At 29.7% G+C, this 18,331-nt stretch overlaps 2 protein-coding genes across 4 annotated transcripts in view; one reads left to right on the top strand and one right to left on the bottom strand.

Annotated features, from left to right (window-relative positions):
- The window catches only part of LOC126739615 (melatonin receptor type 1B-B-like), a 31,451-nt gene extending 28,157 nt beyond the window's left edge, over window positions 1–3,294 (bottom strand). For both annotated transcript variants that reach the window (XM_050445371.1, XM_050445373.1), the window contains exon 1: window positions 3,142–3,294. The gene's annotated coding sequence lies outside the window, so the exon portion shown is untranslated. The remainder of the gene's footprint in view (window positions 1–3,141) is intronic.
- LOC126739614 (probable cationic amino acid transporter) lies at window positions 348–14,224 on the top strand. 2 transcript variants are annotated; one of them, XM_050445369.1, is made up of 12 exons: window positions 348–561; window positions 7,068–7,225; window positions 8,016–8,302; window positions 8,354–8,491; window positions 8,547–8,701; window positions 8,755–8,996; window positions 10,492–10,641; window positions 10,702–10,896; window positions 10,959–11,146; window positions 11,199–11,352; window positions 11,405–11,590; window positions 11,652–14,224. In XM_050445369.1, exons 2-12 carry the CDS (start codon window positions 7,081–7,083, stop codon window positions 11,795–11,797), a joined length of 1,986 nt encoding a protein of 661 aa, XP_050301326.1. In that variant the 5' UTR covers window positions 348–561; window positions 7,068–7,080; the 3' UTR covers window positions 11,798–14,224. The 2 variants fall into 2 exon arrangements, with proteins under 2 accessions (XP_050301326.1, XP_050301327.1); XM_050445370.1 differs by lacking the exon at window positions 348–561 and adding an exon at window positions 6,676–6,822.
- The last annotated feature ends 4,107 nt before the right edge of the window (window positions 14,225–18,331 follow it).

Genomic DNA, 18,331 nt, shown 5'->3' with positions numbered 1-18,331 from the left:
TACTTTACATATTCTTCTCAAATCACCTCAAGATCCATGCGGTTTACAGTTATGTAATTTTAATATGATTTGATTTGATGTGTTTGTTGAAAGATCATTCGCAAAAAGAGGCAGCGGAGATACAGAACGCTTTTAGTGGAATAATTCAATTTTTTTCCTATTTTGCCACATGACCATTTGAATTTGCTACGCTAATTTATTTTATACTCCACTCGTTTTTCAAAATCAATCAATTAATTCAAAGTTATGTCAACGTTATCTGGCAAACATTAACCTCCAGAGCGCAAGCCGATATCGATTTTTCCCTCAAAGCAAAACCGGGAAACAAGAGAAAGTATGCAGTAGAAACCCTTTCCCATCGTACCCATAATAACTTTTATGGCATTTATTTAAATATTGCGATTGTGTCGTTAAAAATGTCGGTTTTTATGACTTTTCTAAAGCAGAAAGTCATTGATTTTCCCGAGTGAGGTGCATGTTTTTTTTATATAAAGTGAAGATTGACCTTTATCTACTACGTAACTATAATAGAAGTTTTGAAGAATTGATTTAATTAGTTAGGTAAGCATTGCAGTGAAAATCATTATAATGATAAACTTAATCTCTAGTTATACTCTCGGAAAATAATGTGTTTATTAAATTGCCACTATTATGCGCTCTATGTAATATCATTGTTAGGAAACCTTGAGTATTCTTCTGATAAAATGGTGCCAAAAATAAATATCTTTTTAACATTATCATAACTGATAAACCATAAACGTAAATCATTGAAAATTCATACTTAAATTGCCCAATATTCAAGTTTATTTGGAAAAGTTTTCGTTACACTGATTTAAAAGAAATATCAACGTAACCCAAAAAACTTGTATCCTTAAAAATTTGTATAAATTTTGCATTATTAAAGTTATTATAGATTCCCCATTTCAATATTGTTTTTGAATATACAAACAACTGAGAATTTTATCTCCAGTGAAATGGTGAACTTTATTAACATGCCCATAGATCAAAAGCCAAGATCTTTGAAACTTCATTATTCAAAAATTGCCCAATTAAACTTAGTACACACGTATTTTCGTATTTTTTGAAAAATATACAAGTGGTGGTTAGGTTTTTTTCATTAATTAGTGATTTAAAAAGTATCTTACTTGTTTGTAAGATATTTTTATCTTACTAACAAATCCTGTTGGATCATAACCCAAATATCAAGAAAGTTAGACCCTTGAAAATTCAAATATTTTTATGATAGTAATTTGAATATTTTTTGAAAAATATCCGAAAAAGCATTTCTAAAGTTAGAAAAAATCTTTTTTCATGGTCATAACTCAAAGTAAAATTCTTATTCTTCTTCAGGTACTTCGTAACCGTTTCGGATGTTGGCAAACATGCTGGTTTTTTTCACTTTGAAACAGTTCTACTAAGCTTTTCCCAAATCAGATCCGTAAGTTTCGCAATCATGATGTTCTTCTTCCGGGCCTTCCTTTACCCAATTATTATATATAATTTTTGTATTATGATTTGCAGTAAGGAGTATCGACTTCTATTTCTCTATATCAGGTATTCTAGATTTCTAATTTTTTTTAGCACTTCTGTATTTATAATGTAAGCTGTTCATGATATTCTGAGTGTTCTCCTCTATAGTCACCTCTTAAATACTTCCAGATTTTTAATGATAGCCTATGTGAGTGTCTATGTCTATGTCTCTTTTATATATTATTTCATTTCATTCTTATTAGTGCTAACATGATTTTTCCGTTAGTGACTAAAAGTGATGTGTTTTCCCTCTTTTTACTTGGATTCAGGATTTTTGGGGTATGTCCTTCTAATAATATATTTATTATGCTTTATGCAGGTCAGGGGTCTTATTATGCTGTTAGGGGTTCTTCATTGTATGACAATTATATGTTAATATAATTTTAATTTGCATTATAAATTATCCTGTCCTTGTATATGTCAGGTTTATTTCAATACTTCATGATAAATTAAAAAAAAATTGATTGTTTATTAGTAGCGATTTCAATTTTAAGTCAAGTTTTATTATTATTATTATTGTTATTATTATTATTATTATTGTTAAATTGAGGGGGTTTAATTATGGTAACTAGGATAAGAATAAATTTTAACAAGTTTTATAACGAAAGTTCTTGAGCAATATGTTTATAATAAATTAAAAAAATAAATAATATCTTTTGGGGGCATATAATATAATATGGAATACTTTTGGAATATTATTATTTTGTTTACATCTGGTTTTTTGCGCGGTAGGAAGTGGATAAAACTTAGAGACCATCAGGCCACATTTTTTTCTTATTATATGTTTGCATATTACCATATAGTCGACTGTTTTTTTTGTGCATTTTTTTGTGGAATGACATGGAATTTGGAGGGATGGGGCGGTGGGGCGGTTTGGCACGGGTTGGGGTGGCGAAGGGTTGACGTATACAATGGAGGATAGTTTTGAAATCCTGCAGGATCGGCAGTCTGAGGCCAATTTCAGTGTTGCTCATTTAAATCTTTGCTCCATAAAAACCGGTTTCGATGAATTTCTAAATTATGCCAGTGAATATGACTTTGATATTTTGGGAGTTACAGAGACTTGGCTTACACCAGATGATGATAGCTTGATTTTTAACATACCTAATTATAATTTTATGAGGAAAGATCGGAATGGGCGGGGTGGCGAGGTTGGTATTTATGCAAAGAAAGTCATTAAGTTCTCTTTAGTAACATTTCCCCATATAACTGATGAGTTTGAGTATTTAAATATAAGGTTTATTGCAAATAAAAGAAATATTTTATTAGTAAATATGTATAGGCAACCCTCTTCTAGCATGCCTACATTTCTTGAACTTGTTGAAGAAATTTTTACTATATCTGTTCCATGCTATGATAGTATAATTTTTATGGGGGACTTAAATATAGATTTACTTAGACCAACTGCAGCAACTCAAAACTTTAAGTATCTTTTGGAAGTATTCGATCTTCGGCAACTGATTAATAACCCTACTAGAATCAACAATCGGTCTAATACCCTTATTGACGTCATTGTAGCTAGCAGTAACATCGAGTGTCTTAGCTCTCAATCTACCTGTATATCGGAGTCCATATCTGATCATAATCTAGTTCAAGCGATTTTAAACTTACCAAAATCTAAATTATGTAAAAAAGTTGTTAGGTCCAGGGACTACAATAGTATTAACATGACTTCATTTGGGGAGGAGGCCCAGCAGCTACAGTGGCATAATATTTATTATATTTCTGACATTAATCAAAAAGTGTCATTACTTAGCAATAATATTTCCTATTTAATAAATAAATACGCTCCGTTTAAAACAAGACTATATAAGGATAGACCATTTACGCCGTGGATAATGAGTAATATTAAACATCTAATTAAATTAAGAGACAAAGCTCGGAAAAATATACTCGACAAAAAACTCTCGTGAATTTGTCATATTACAGGCAATTAAAGAATTATACTAAACACGCAATTAATCGCGAAAAAATTACTTTTTTCAAGCAAATGTCTATAGAAAAGGGTACAGAATTTTGGAACAAAGCAAAAAAACTGAATTTTACTAAAAAAAAGATTGACCCTATTCCTGAAAATCTCAATTTACCCGAGGACTTAAATAATTTTTTTCGAACACCGTGGGCCCTACTAATTCAACATCATTAGAAAAACTTAACTTTTATAATTCAAATACATTTAGTCACTTTGAGACGGAATTTAATATAAGTCTTATAACTGAAAATAAAACTGTCGATATTATAAATAAAATAGGGTCAAATGCAATAGATGGTGATGGAATTTCCATTAGAGATCTTAAACTATGTCTTCCTTTTTGTCTTAAGCCATTAGTCAATATTTTAAATTCCTGCATCTTAGAAAACCAATTCCCCGATGACTGGAAAAAAGCGATACTCATTCCCTTACCAAAAATACCTTGTCCAACAGATTATAAAGACATTAGGCCAATAAATATTCTGCCTGTCATTTCAAAAATCTTAGAACGTCACGTATATAACGAAATAGCTGACTATGTTTATAATTTAAAAATTATTCCTGATTGCCAGTCAGGATTTCGTAAATCTTATAGTACTATAACAAGTCTTATCAGTATTGTTAATGATATCAGGTTTAAAGAGGATTCAAAGGAAATAACTTAACTCTTTTAGATCTAAGTAAAGCATTCGATACCATAGATCACCAAATGCTTTTGGCAAAACTGCACTATTATGGTTTTTCGGCAAATGCCATAAATTTTTTTAGCTCTTATCTTAAAGATCGGTTACATTGTGTCCGAGCGGTGAATGATGGTGAATTTAAATTTTCAAGGTTTTTGTCATTTAAAAAAGGGGTGCCTCAGGGTTCCATATTAGGCCGCTTACTTTTCCCTTTATATGTTGCTGATATGAATAAGTGCATCGAAAATTCTAAGCTGCACCAATTTGCTGACGACTCCCAAATTTATAATTCTTTAAAAATATCAGACGTTCAGGTGGCACAGAATAAAATTAACTTCGACTTAAATTAGATTGCTTTGTTTGCTGAAAACCATAACCTCAAATTAAATGCTTCAAAGTAATGTGCAATGTTTTTTTCACAAAATAAGTCTCTCTAGGCCTCATCAGTCATGGCATCTTCTAGTTCAGTCATCTTCTAGATTGCATGGAAAATTTTAAAATTAATATTAATGGAACAGCTATACCAACCGTTGCGGAAAAACGTAATCTAGGGGTTATATTCGATTCAAATCTCAGCTTTGCCTCCCACATTAAGAACAAAATTAAAATTGCTTACGGTCGTTTAAAAAACTTATATCAATACAAAAGTCAGTTACCATCAAACACCAAATATTTGCTTTGCAATTCGCTTGTACTGTCTTTGGTGGATTACGCGGACATTGTATATAGCGACTCACTAACCGTATCTCTGTCAAGGAGGGTGCAAAAACTGCAAAATAGTTGTATGCGTTTTTCCTTTAATATATCGTATAGAGACCACATTACTCCTTATCTAAATTCACATTTTATATGAAATATGAAAAATAGAAGGAAGTGTCATATGTATAATTTAATTTACAAAATAATTAAATCAGGTCAGCCGCCATATTTAAGGGCCTAATTTTTCACCATGATTATATACACAATGTAAGAAATCCAAACTTAATTAGAATTCCATTTCATCGAACATCAGGTTTTAAAAAATCATCCCAGTATGTAGGCATTCGTATGTGGAACAAGTTACCGGATTACATTAAAAATAGTTCACCAAAGAAATTTGTTGCATATGTTAAAGAAATTCTTCTTAATTCTCAACTAACATAGGCATTTTAACAAATTCACACCACCAAATTTTTTTTAAAATTTTTTTATTTTAAAAATATAGTTTAATTATTTTTATTTAATTGCAACCAAATTATTTTTGAGTTCTTACTTTTTAAATCAACACTGGTCTTGTTGATCCTGCAGGCATAAAAATAAAATTTTAAATGGTTCATTTTGGAATATCTATTCATTTTTGCGTCGTGTTGCCCTGGTTTTCCAGCCTCGGCTCGTGTTTTTTGCCGCCCTTCCTCCTCTCTGTCTATTGCACAGATGGTACCTATATTAATGTAATTGATATAGTAAATTATTACACTATATTTTTTTTTGTTTTTAGCTTTTATATGTTTTTAGGGCTTAATGACTTATTTTCTTAATAATTATAATTGGGAAAGTCTTTATTCTTCTTTTAGTTGTAATTAGGCTAGTATGTTTTAACGGTCTGAGCAGCACATGCGCGCTAGCTCGTGTATGTGTTATCGGTTGTTTTTATAATCGCAGTTCAGTCCGCATTACTCTTAGCATTGTGTAAATTCTTGTAATAAAAAAATGTAATTTTCTATGTACAATGTTTAAGTGGTAATAAAAGTCTTTTTGAATTTGAATTTTGAGTTTTGAATATATGGGATTCTACGCTATATAATAAAATAGAAAAGACATCATAAGCATCTTAAGGTCCTTACTTTCTTTGCAAGAGATATGTTGTGAGTTTTGAAGATGGCACTTATTTTGTGATACCGTCCTTGCATTTCCTACATGATATGTTATTAATTGTGCACTGTCCCATTGGTCATTTATATGGTTCCAAGATAGCAAAATTGTTGCATACTCTCAATTTATATCTCTTTTTCTAATGATAGAACTTAAACTCCAAAGGGTTGGTTCCGACTGAATTTATAAAACCAAATTGGTTCTTGAATATTCTTAGAACATTGAAAAGCTAGAATTAGTAAAGAACTTTATTTGAGTTCAACATGTGAACAGGGGCAAGGGGGTGTTTTCTTTACAAACATATTCATCGATTCGCTATTGCCAAGTTTACACGCATTTTCAAAAGAGGAAATTTTCAGCTATATATCAATACATATAATATCGTTAATTTAATTTATTGATGTTAGATTTTGATTTAAAAATAAAAAGTAGAAATAGATATATGTTATTTTAAGCAAAAAAATTAACATTCTTATTCTAAAAACCGTTTCTAAAAAATCTGAAATGACAATACCGCAGGAAAAATCTGATGTCATCTTGACCAAAACTAAGGAAAAACCATAGAACTTTACAAATGATGAATATAAACATAACATCGTTTGACAAGATGACATCTTGCACGATGACATACCATTTCAAATTTTGTAGAAGCGATTTTAGGAATAAGAATGTTAATATGAGAGATATATCTATTTCTACGTTTTTTTTTATCCAAAATCTAACATCAATAAGTTAAATTATTTTTATCATATACGTTGACAGCTGAAAATTTCGTTTTTTGAAAATGTGTGTAAACTTGACGACGAGAATCGGTTTATATTTTTGTAACCAAAACACTCCCCTTGCCCCTGTGCACATGTTGAACTCAAACAAAGTTCTGGTTTACTAATTTTAGTCTTTTAATGTTCTAACAATACACAAAAAAGCGATTAATGGATTTTTAGGATCTTGAATCTATCCGCATTAAAATTAAATAAATTACGTTAAAATATTTGTTTTATTTATATAAAAAAATAAAATATTATTTTTAGTTTCTCTAACATAATGGGAAGTCTCCAAACTTTCTCACCTGCCATAACCCATTGGTCTTTCGGCATAACACTTCTGGTAGGCTTAACCTCTTCAGAATTTTCCGCCGCCGAGACGTTAATTGGAATATTTGTTGCTGGATGTATATCTACATTATCAGGTTAGTAATTATCCTGTCTAAAAATCTTAGGATGCTTAACTTAAAAATGTAATCTAAAACGTTTTTAGTCACACACATACGCATTTTTTAGAGAAATAGTTTTTGACAACTCTGACAACACTTTTTGACAAAAAACGTTTTGCTCGAGACTCACGACTTGATAGAAAAGTTAATTCAAAAAGTTAACTTTTGTCATGCATTTTCTTGGTCCTCTACCTTGATAAAATAAAAACAGTTGGTCGAAAGATAAAGGTATAGAAGAAAATGAAAAAGAAGAAGAGAAAGACAATGAAGAAATAAATGAAGCTTCATCTTCATGGCATACGACTGAGATAGAGGTTTTGACCAAATGATTTGAGTTAACTAAAGATGTATGTAATCACGACACAATGCACTGATTAAGAAGAACCTGACAATTTTTTATTATTTTAGATAAACTATTGATTACTTTAGATTTCTGAAAAACATGATTTTTTTTATGCCTAAAAAATATTCATAGCATATGAGATCAAGTGCCTAAAAAACTTAAAAAATTATTTTAAATTCCAGGAAACAAACAGTGTGGCTATTAAATGTCCCTCTCTCTCCTCTTATGTTTTAAATGTGCAATAGATTTTGAAGCGTTTATATAAAAAATTTGAAAAGGCAATTAAGCTCCAAACTCTTAAATTCTTCTAAACTAAAATAAAGAAAAGTGAATCAAGTATAAAGATTATTAAAGAAACGACCAGCAAAATTTTAGAGACAGCTGCTCATATCTATTTTCAATAGGTACACCATTTTATTCCAGTAATATGCTCCTGTACTACAGTGACCACAGATATAGAAATCTCCAAACATAAACGTGTGGCCAACCTCCTAACTTTCTTAATAATATGGCAAGATATATTCACGAACCTAGTGGCTGCTGGCACTTCTGCCAGATTAGCCAGTGCCACAGTGGATTACATTAGCAAGGGGCATTTCAGAGAGTTTCTCTTTGGATTACAACAACATTCTCTGGGTGAACCTTGGCCTGACGTCTTGGGAGTTACCATTATATTAGTTGTAACTGTCTTGTTCATGATGGGATTAGAGGTAAGAATATTTAACAATGGTATGCCCAATCGATAGTATGGTTGTTTTCAGAAATCTGCTGTTCTTTCAATTTTGCTATTTATGGCCCTTTTTGCTAATTTTGCTTCGTTTACTTTTATTGGAAGTTTTCATACGGTGAACTCATTTAGTAGTTGGGTAGCTGGGCTGAAAATTCATTCACCAAAAGGGGTAGGTATTTTCAATTCGAATTATTGTTATTATTATTATTATTATATAATTTAAGATTCTTAATGCGGCAGCTCTATGCTCATTCGCTTACGCTAACCGAATGCCAATGACTTCGAAGAATAATTGCTTAAAATTGTTAACAATTTTCTTTATTCCATGGTTGTTTTATACCGTTCTGGCAATTGTGTTTTCCCTTATGACAGGTTACCGGTAAGCTAAACATATAGTTATAATCTATAATTTTATTATCCTAAATATTTTAGGGAGCTGAATGGTACTGCGATCCCACTAATTCAGGTTTTCCAAAACCGAGATGTGGACTGGGCGAGGCCGGTGATTGCCGTTTGTACCATTTGCGTGGCATGTCTGCTTTTAACAGAAGTTTTACCTAACGTCTATCTTACTTTTGTCTGTCTTGCTGGTAAAACTTGGAAACTCTTTATTAGCTCTCTTCAGTATCAGAGTGGTACTACTGGGGCTCCGGTACTTGCTATTTTTGGAGCCGGTAAATATAGAGATCTAAGCAATAAATATGCTATAAGTCTAAGCTGTAAATATTATTACCTGCTTTAAATATCAGCAACATCTTAATTACCGTCTGAATCTTCCAGAAACTGTTTTAATTTTAATACCATTATTGGTGATACTTATTGGAGATATCGGATGGATGATTGATCGTCATTAAATATTAACGAGACAAAATTTCTTACATTTGCCTTGACCTGACTTTCATAAATTAAAAATCCACAGTGTAGATTATAAACCTTATATGGGTGTTTGTGGGGAGGAGGAAAACATGAAGTATATAAAATATTGGGTATCTATATAGATGAAAATGGATTAAACATTTGGAGTATGTCACTACAAAAATAAAAAGGTATACAATTCTGTATACTTTTTTATCGCAACATTCTGGCTTTTAAGCTACTAAAAACAATTTACTTTTCTCTTATAGAGTCTCTTATCAATTATGAAATAATTGTTTGGGGTAGTGCTTGCAAGAAAATTTTAAATAGTTTAGACGTTGCTCAAAAATATATAATAAAAATAATTATGTTTAAGACAAAAAGATAACAGCCAGCAGATAAGAGGCAATTATTATTTCAAGAAAGTAACCTCTTAAATGTAGAACAACTATTCATTAAAGATGTAATAAGATTTATACTTAATAATGATTATTATAAAGATGTTATAACGCTTAAATTCTGTACAAATCTCCAACAAACACAGATCCTTGATCCATATTGTTGGCAAAATATGTTTAATATTAGGTAAAAATGATGTTGTAAGAACCTTGTAATGTTATTGCTCTGAATGTGTATCTGTATCTAAATAAACAATAGAACAATAGAGGTCTTCTCTCTAAACAAAAAAAAAATAAATTAATTAAACTAACTTAAAAAAAAAATAAAAATAAATTATATATCCCTTTACAGGATGGTCCGGAAATCACATCTCTCAAAATTTTTAATCATCTTCCATGTAGAATAAAGAGAGCGAAGACTTTTCCAACTTTTAAGAAAACTCTTAAGACCCTGTTAGCTGACTGTCCTTTTTACTCGTTGACAACTGTAAATTTATTTACTAAATTTAGTTAAAATTGTTTCCTTTCATATCTTTGTAATTTTATCCTATTTTTATTAGCATTTTAGTTTTTTATTAACAATTTCAATATATTATGATGTCGATGGAAATAAACGATTTGATTTGAAAAATTTACGAAAAAATTGGTGAATGCACCAGAAAAGTGATACAAACAATCTTGAAAAATTAATGAGATTTGATTATAAGTGAAATTATTTTTAAACTGATTAATAATTCAAAGGATCAAAATACACAGGGTATCTTCAATTTTCATAAATTTAGTGGCATATAAACAGAAATTTTTCACAGAAAATTAAAATTGTGACCGTTGCATTCTTAATTTTTCTTAAAGGTTTTTTTAATTTATTCCAGTTACGGATGAATGATTTTTACTTAGTGCTCTCTGCCTTTTTTAGGTAGCCTGGCGGCTATTTTAGCATTTGCTTGCCCCCTCTCTCATCTAATCAGACTTCTTAGCGCCACTACACTTATAAAAGGCATTCTAAACTCCTTTTTCTTAGTTTACGTGAGATACAGACCAGACATTATTTTCAACGAATCAGAAGGTAACACAACTCATTACCTTTTTCAATCATAATAAATAAAATAAATTATCTGCGATTTAGGCAGTACATCAACAAATATCCAATACAGCAAACTTACCCAAAACACTAACAAATCAACGAGACAAGTTAAATACACAATGAAGGATAAAATTAAAGGCCTATTTGTGAAAACCCCTCAGTACATCCATAAGTTAAGTTCACCCAAAGGGCCTGTATGTAACGTACGAAAATTGCCCGTGATCAAGAAGCAAATGGGTAAAACTTTAAAATATGTTTAATTAATTAAGGAATTATTCAGCACCTTTTTGATCATTTAGATGAACAAGAATGCTTACTATTTGAAGAATATGTCAACAAATCTATTAACAACGATATGGCGGACGACAGCAGCTCAGAAAATGAAGAAAATGAAATGGAGGTTATGCCAAGAAGTGAAGACGATGAGCATTCTGATAGCTCTACTGATATAGATGTTATTGTAGAGGAATATCGTGAAGGCTTAAGAGTAAGTATTAAGTTTTAAAAAATTCCTATAGTTAAAATTTCTTTTATCTTAGGTCGCAACTATCGGGAAGTTTAACGAGAGGAAACGATCAACAAAAACAACATCCTTAATAGTAATAATATGCCTAATTTTAATTTGTGCAGCTTCTGTTAGTATTTCCCTTTGCATCTTCGATATAGTCCAATTTTTTTGGTTGGACGTAATAGGTAAGCTTTTAATGATTAAGGAAATCCTAAGCTTTGTACATTTCTTTACTAGGAATTTTGGCTTGCGTTTTGATTATCACAGGCCTCCCAGAGAATTCTTCAGAAAAATCAAAACCCTGCTTACTACCTTCTTGCTTGTTTGCTTTATGCCATATCTTATCGATGTCTGTAAACATTATTACAGTATCTATTATAATGCCCATGGTGTGGTATACTGTGTTATTCTGGGCAATTGCAGGTAAATTTTATTAACGGATTCATAGGAAATATTACTAATATAGTATATTCATTAAAATCAGGTTTGATTCTCTATATGAGATTCGACTGCTGCCAGTGTGACATTCTGGAGCCTCTAGTGGTTAGGGCAACCTCTAAAGTGGAACCCGAGCATTTCACTTACGAGTTCAAAGATAGTCTGACAGATCGAATCGTTATTGCCAGATGACATCCGGATTACTTTGACGAGGAAGGTTTTATTACTGACTCGGACGATGATAATTGAAGAAAATTATTCATTTTGAGGTTATGTAGAATTTCGGGAAAAACGGGGGTTTTTGATCATTTTATTTAATTGTAATGTGAATTTCAGGAACAAACTCGTATTATTAGAGAAAATGTTATTGTTTTGATTTACAAGCGGCAAATTTAATAATATTTTTTTAAAGGCACAAAAAGTAACTTGAACTCCTTTGAATACGCCTAAATAGGAAATTCAGTATCTTTACTAGGAGTTGTTGGATTTCCAAAATCTTAAAAAAAGAAGAAATTTATTAATTTTCGTAATTTGCGATGGAATATTAGAAATTTTTATATTTGTTTGCAAACCAAACAACTCATACTCATAACTTATGCTAGGATCTATAGGCGAGAGCTTTATAAATTTTTTTTTTACTTCTTTACATTAACATAAGTTAGATCCTGACCGTCCTGAACAAACGTAAGCAAAGCAGAGCAATTTTATTGATTTTAACTGAACGCCTTTGTCATTCTTGAAAAGAAACCTAAGAAGCCAGATTTAAATTGTTTGCTCCAAGTAGATAAGTTGATGAAGTGAAAATAATGATGATGATCAAAAAGTCTCTATAATTAATATGTAACACTAGTCTATTTGGGAACAATTATAGCATTAATTTTGCTTTTAAAAAAATGTATGGATTTTTCTTCTCTATTGCAATTCATTGCGCTGTTGTCTGCATAATGTCGAAATTGTATGTAATTTGCATATTTTGGCTCAATACACACAATAAGTATTACTTCGTTGCAATTCTGTGGTACTGACTCTTGGCTCTGAACTGAGTTATTACGTTCGAAAATAGAGAAAACTGGAATTCTTAATATCTTTCATCGTCTTTACTTCTCTTTTTCCTAAATAAATCCCTTCTATGATTTAGAGGATTTAATGATTACTAGTTCAAAATTAAATGCCTTTTTGCAAAATGTTCAGTATTTGAACAATTTTTCAGTATTTAAATTAATAGATTATATTATATATTGTAATATATAATATGTAATTTATATTTAATTATTATTAGATATAATATCAATTTTCCAGAATGACATAAAGTCCAAGATTAGAATCATTCTACTTTTACACAGTAATTTCGTTCAAATTCTCTTGAAATTAATTGAATGATTACTCCTGTTACAAGGTTTCAGTCTCTTCAGATGGTGAACTGAAGATAGTAAATGGACTTGTTTGTAAAAAATCTTGTTTTTTCTGGGGTTAAAGAATCTAGAATGAGAGTGCAAACCTTTGGACCATTCTGCCACAGTATAAAATGGACAATCTATATCGTAAATTTCATCAGTTGCCTAAATATATCAAACATTAATGGAACTTATTTTTCAGAACTGGTTAGAGAAAAAAAAACGAAGTAATATAATGAAGTTCTATGGGTTTTTTCTTGGTTTTTGGCATCTCAAGTGCTCACTTATTATAAATAATCCGTTTTTGAGCATATTATTTTTTTATTATTACTCAGAAATTATCAGTTACTTCAGTGATGACTTGTAAAATTCATGTTCTTTGTCATTTTAATTTTAAATATAGTAACGGTAAATTTCTGGGAAAGAGAAAAGTTGGAGAAGTTTATTTCTCCAAACCTTTAATTTCTAATAGTTTCTTCTTTGATCAATTATTTCCTAGATTTCAGTTTTCAGAACTGCTTGTCGAAATAAATTCTGTAATGATTCATCTAAAACGAGTATTTACATAATATTGATAAAACTCTTTAACGGAAGTTTTTGATTCAATGCATAAGCTCTTTTTTCCCATAGTTTTACTTCTAATAAAAATAATATAAAATTTGAATCACAAATAAAAAACCAGGGCAGAAAATATAAGGGAAAAGTTTGTCGTTAAGAGATAATAGTTCCTTATGTTATGAGAAATAATATATTTTAGTCGATTTAGTAAACCTACCTAGCTTTATAAATGACAACAATACATTTAAATAATTAATTTATCAATAAAAATTAATTAGATAGTGTTATTGCTAAGATACTCATGTAATTAATACGTCCTCAAATAGCTTTAAATGCGATCTATGTATATTAAGCATCTGGCTTATCAAAAGGTGCTGTATTCTATGCATGTTCCAAAAAAATATTTTAGTAATATGTACATAATAATTATGCATACAGTATGGCAGAACGAGCCTAAAGAGACATCCTAAGTAATTTTATGTTGAAGACCGTACTGTATAATAATATATATTGTGAAAAATTCGTCAATTGTACATCTCTGTTAAATAGCCTAATAAATGTATTAATAACTTATAAGCTGGTTATAAAAACACTATAAATATTGTTCTATATGTGTTCCTACTCACGCTACTTGTGAAAACATCTTTAATAAATTTATTGTTGTTTTATAAAAGTTGTGTGTTTTTGTGATTCATTGTATCTTATATAGAAACAAATGTTACGAATATCAACTATTGTTCAAAAATAATGTTTTTGGTACGGCGTTTAAATTTTAAAAGTATATTAAACCCAAGATTAACCGAATTGATTTTTTCAACCCCTTTATATATATACCATGTATATATATCAACCCGAGATCCACTAAATATATGGTGAAACTCGAGATTCAACCTTGTATATCATTCAAGTCACCGCATAACGTGAGATCCAACGATGTTGCCAGATCAAATATTGCCATTTTGTAAAACAAAATTAGGTTTTGTTAATCTTTTATGTTTACCTATAAACTATTTCTGTATTAATACAAATGGAAACTATAGAAGAACGTAGAGTAACAACGAAAAACTAAGAAGTAATCAAAGAGGTCTATACTGTGACGATAATGTACCTGACGATAATTAAGTAATTTAAACAGAAAATAGGACTATATTTTAAAAATCTTCCGCTTATATTTTATATTTCTTTACGGCTATATGTATTAGATAGGTGTGCCACAATATTAAGGGAAGAGGTCGGATCCCATAAAAGTCTATGTGTTTGGATTGATGATTTTTTTTTTCTTAATGACGGCAAACTAAACAAACTACTAATTTCTTTTTTTTAAATTAGTTAAATATATTAATCTCGTAAATCTGTGGTATTTTGGTTATTGGTTCATTTCTTTCATAGAATATTAGGAATTCTTTATGGTAATTAAGGATTACCGTGAAAATAAGGAATATTATTGGCTTAAATATGAAGTAAATTTATATGGCGACTCATTTATTGACGTAGCTTGATTTTTCATTGTATTTATTACTCGTAAATTGACTTCTTTAGAATTTTCTTCTGGTAATAAGTTATTTGCAAGATTTTAGATTAATTTAAAAAAAATTATACTCTAAAAATAATATTTTTCTCACAAAAAAATTGGTCAATCAGAATAAAAGATATCTAATCATGAGTACTCTTGTTTTAGAAATGTTATATATTGGAAATTACGTACTGGAAGTTTAAATATTTTAATTATTGCTGATATTAGTTATTAAATGTTTTGATAATTACGTGTGTAAAATATAAAAATACCTATTAATTTTAAAGTAATAGAAAAAAAGGAATTGTTACAATCGTTTGAAATGTTTGGATTTTAAGTAATAGCCGGGATTCAGGGCGATCAATGTTCTACTCTAACAATACTTTTTTACACGTTTTCGAATTATCGAACTAAAATTGAAGTTGGTATTTTATTATCCCACCGTCTTCGAGAAAATATGTACTTTTCTGATTAATTCATAACATTCTAATAATAGGCGTTATTCAGCATTTAAGTCAATTGAAGAAGTATTTTGTCACGATTTTGATGACGTCACAGAATGCAATTTGAGATTATCGACTTAGGTGTATTTTCAGTCCCGTCGAGTCGAGATTATTATACGGCATAAGGTTTTTGGGGCTTGTGTAGTCAGCACTCTCTTCTTGGCTTTTCAAAAGTGTGTTAGTTTTAAGGAGAAGATTTTGTATATTGCTGCTAATTTAGTATTGCAAATGCCCCATTCTACGTTGATTAACAAATCAATCATGTATAAAATTAAAATCTCTATAATCGTTTACTGGAACACATTTAACAGCGCTTTTCTCTTTTCTTTAAGCTATTTCGGAAGAAGGTCTGAAATTTTCTCCTTGGAAGTGTTTAAAATAATCTGAATGAGTTTTATTGTGATAACATTTAAATATGATTGATTCCTTTCAAATGTTTGTATTTTTATTATTTTAATTAAATTTAACACTTTTAAGAGTTTTTTAAAACAATTTTTTATTTCAAAACTTCAGTCTACTTATTGTTAATGGATTTATACTATGTGTGCTTTGAAAGAATACCTTCTGCTGGCCGAGCAAAATGGAGGTTGTTATTTTTAATTAAATTACAAAATACAAGATAGATATTCATATTAATTACATTGCTACTGACTTACAGGTTCTCTATTCAAATATTTAGAAATCAAGATTAATCAAACGTCGTTGTGTGTTCTAGTTTCCTCATCACAGGATAGTTATTGTTTCGATTCTCTAAGTCTGAGTTTAGTGTATTGTAAATATTTTAAATTAACAATCCAGTTGAAACTTTTAAATAATTAACACTTATTTAAATATATATACAAATATTTACAGAGATACAGGTAATTAAAATGATTGGTTATATAGTGCATTTACGATGAAAGGAACATATTAATTTTATATTAAGATATTTTTTTCTTCTTTTTTTATTTGGATACATCGATTAGTATTGTCACTTGGGCATTTTTTAAAAAAAAATTTTAAAGAAATAAATGAAATTTTATACAAGGTGCCAAGTAGAAACTAAGGCGTCACCCTTCATTTTTCTAAATGGAATATCATGATATTTTACAATTCTATGATATATTTTGAATACTTTTTGTATAGCATACCATATATCTAAAGAAACATAAGACATTAAAAAATAAAAATTAATTCTAGATTTATTGCGACTACTGCTCAGCTGTTTTGTTTGTCATGTATAGGATAGTTTACATATGCTTTCCCTAATATAAGGAGCATGTGAAGCGGTTTTTTTTTATAATCGATGAACCGTCCTTTTTGTTATGCTGCCTTCTTTTTTCTCTTTTTTCATAAAGCCTATTCTTTTTTTTCTTTTGACAAATTAACGATTTGTATTGTAATATTTAATTTGTTGTCCATTTGATTCAATACGTCCTTTGCAATGAAAATTTTAGTTACTAGTTCTCAAGTTGAGACGTTAACCCAACTCACGTTAACAGGGAAAATTGCAAATATTGGGCAACCGAAATTCCTCATTTGACCCAACAATACCATATACAGTGCCCTCATAAATTTAATATGTGGGCAAGTATTGTGAAATATCGAATCTTTGGACCCTTTCTTTTCGAAGATACAATACAACGGAAAGCGCTACTTAGACTTTCTATAGTTTGGACTTATTCCTGCTTTAGTTGTTTTATTCCTTGATCCACAAGAGGCTGACATACCTAGTAACGAGCGAGATATGGTTTCAACAAGACGGGGCACCTCCTCACTTTGCCATTGCTGTTCGACAATTTCTGGATGCAACTTTTTCTAACAAATGGTGGCCACCCGATGTAACCCCATTATACTTTTTTAATAGGGATATTTGAAATCCCAATTTGATGTGAATAGACCAAATAATATTGATGATTTAAAACCAAGAATTTAACAAGATATTAGACTTGACTTCGAAAATGCATTGAATTGACAAAAAATTGAACATCAGTTGAAATAAATATTGTATAAAGTTTTATTTTTTAATAAGGTATGTTTCACTAGTCTATTATGTCAAATTTCACAAACCGCTGACTTTTATGGTGTGCTATGCAAAAAATATTCAGGGTATATCGTAGAATTGTAAAATATCATATGCAGGGTATTCCATTTAAAAAAATTAATGTTAAGGTACCCTGTATAGAAAATTTTTATTGTAAAAAACGTGCAAGCGACAATGCTAATCGACGTGTCCGAAAAATAAAAGAAAGAAAAACTACCTGAATTTTAAATGAATTTGGCCTTTTCATCGTGAATGAACTATATAATACATAAATGATTATGTAGACATAAATAATTGGTTTAAAATTATCTTAATGGCAGTCACTTCCAGCATTTGATAAAATAAATTTTAAGAATATGCAATATAATTTATTAATTTCTGTTGCAATAAAGTATTATAATTATTATTTAAACATAATTATTTCGTAAACAGTTGAAGATAGGTATAGGATATTATTTATAAAACATGTACAAAATTATTCGGTGAATTTGAAAATGCAAACATATACCAGAGGTTTCATTTAAGAAAAAAAAATATATCAAACTTGTTCAAAATATGTTTGATTCCAAAATATAATTCACGTTACCTAAAAGAATTATAGGAATTATTACCTAAAAGAATTATAGGATTTTTATATTTTTGTTTATCAACTTACAAACTTAATAATAAGTTGAATCAGATGGATATTCATGTTTATGTTTTGTATTTTTTAAAAGACTTAATATCTTTGTTTTA

This window comes from Anthonomus grandis, chromosome 8, assembly GCF_022605725.1.
Source record: "Anthonomus grandis grandis chromosome 8, icAntGran1.3, whole genome shotgun sequence".
Lineage (NCBI taxonomy): Eukaryota > Metazoa > Arthropoda > Insecta > Coleoptera > Curculionidae > Anthonomus > Anthonomus grandis.
The sequence above is the reverse complement of the archived record's forward strand: the minus strand, read 5'-3'. Positions and strand labels throughout refer to the sequence as shown.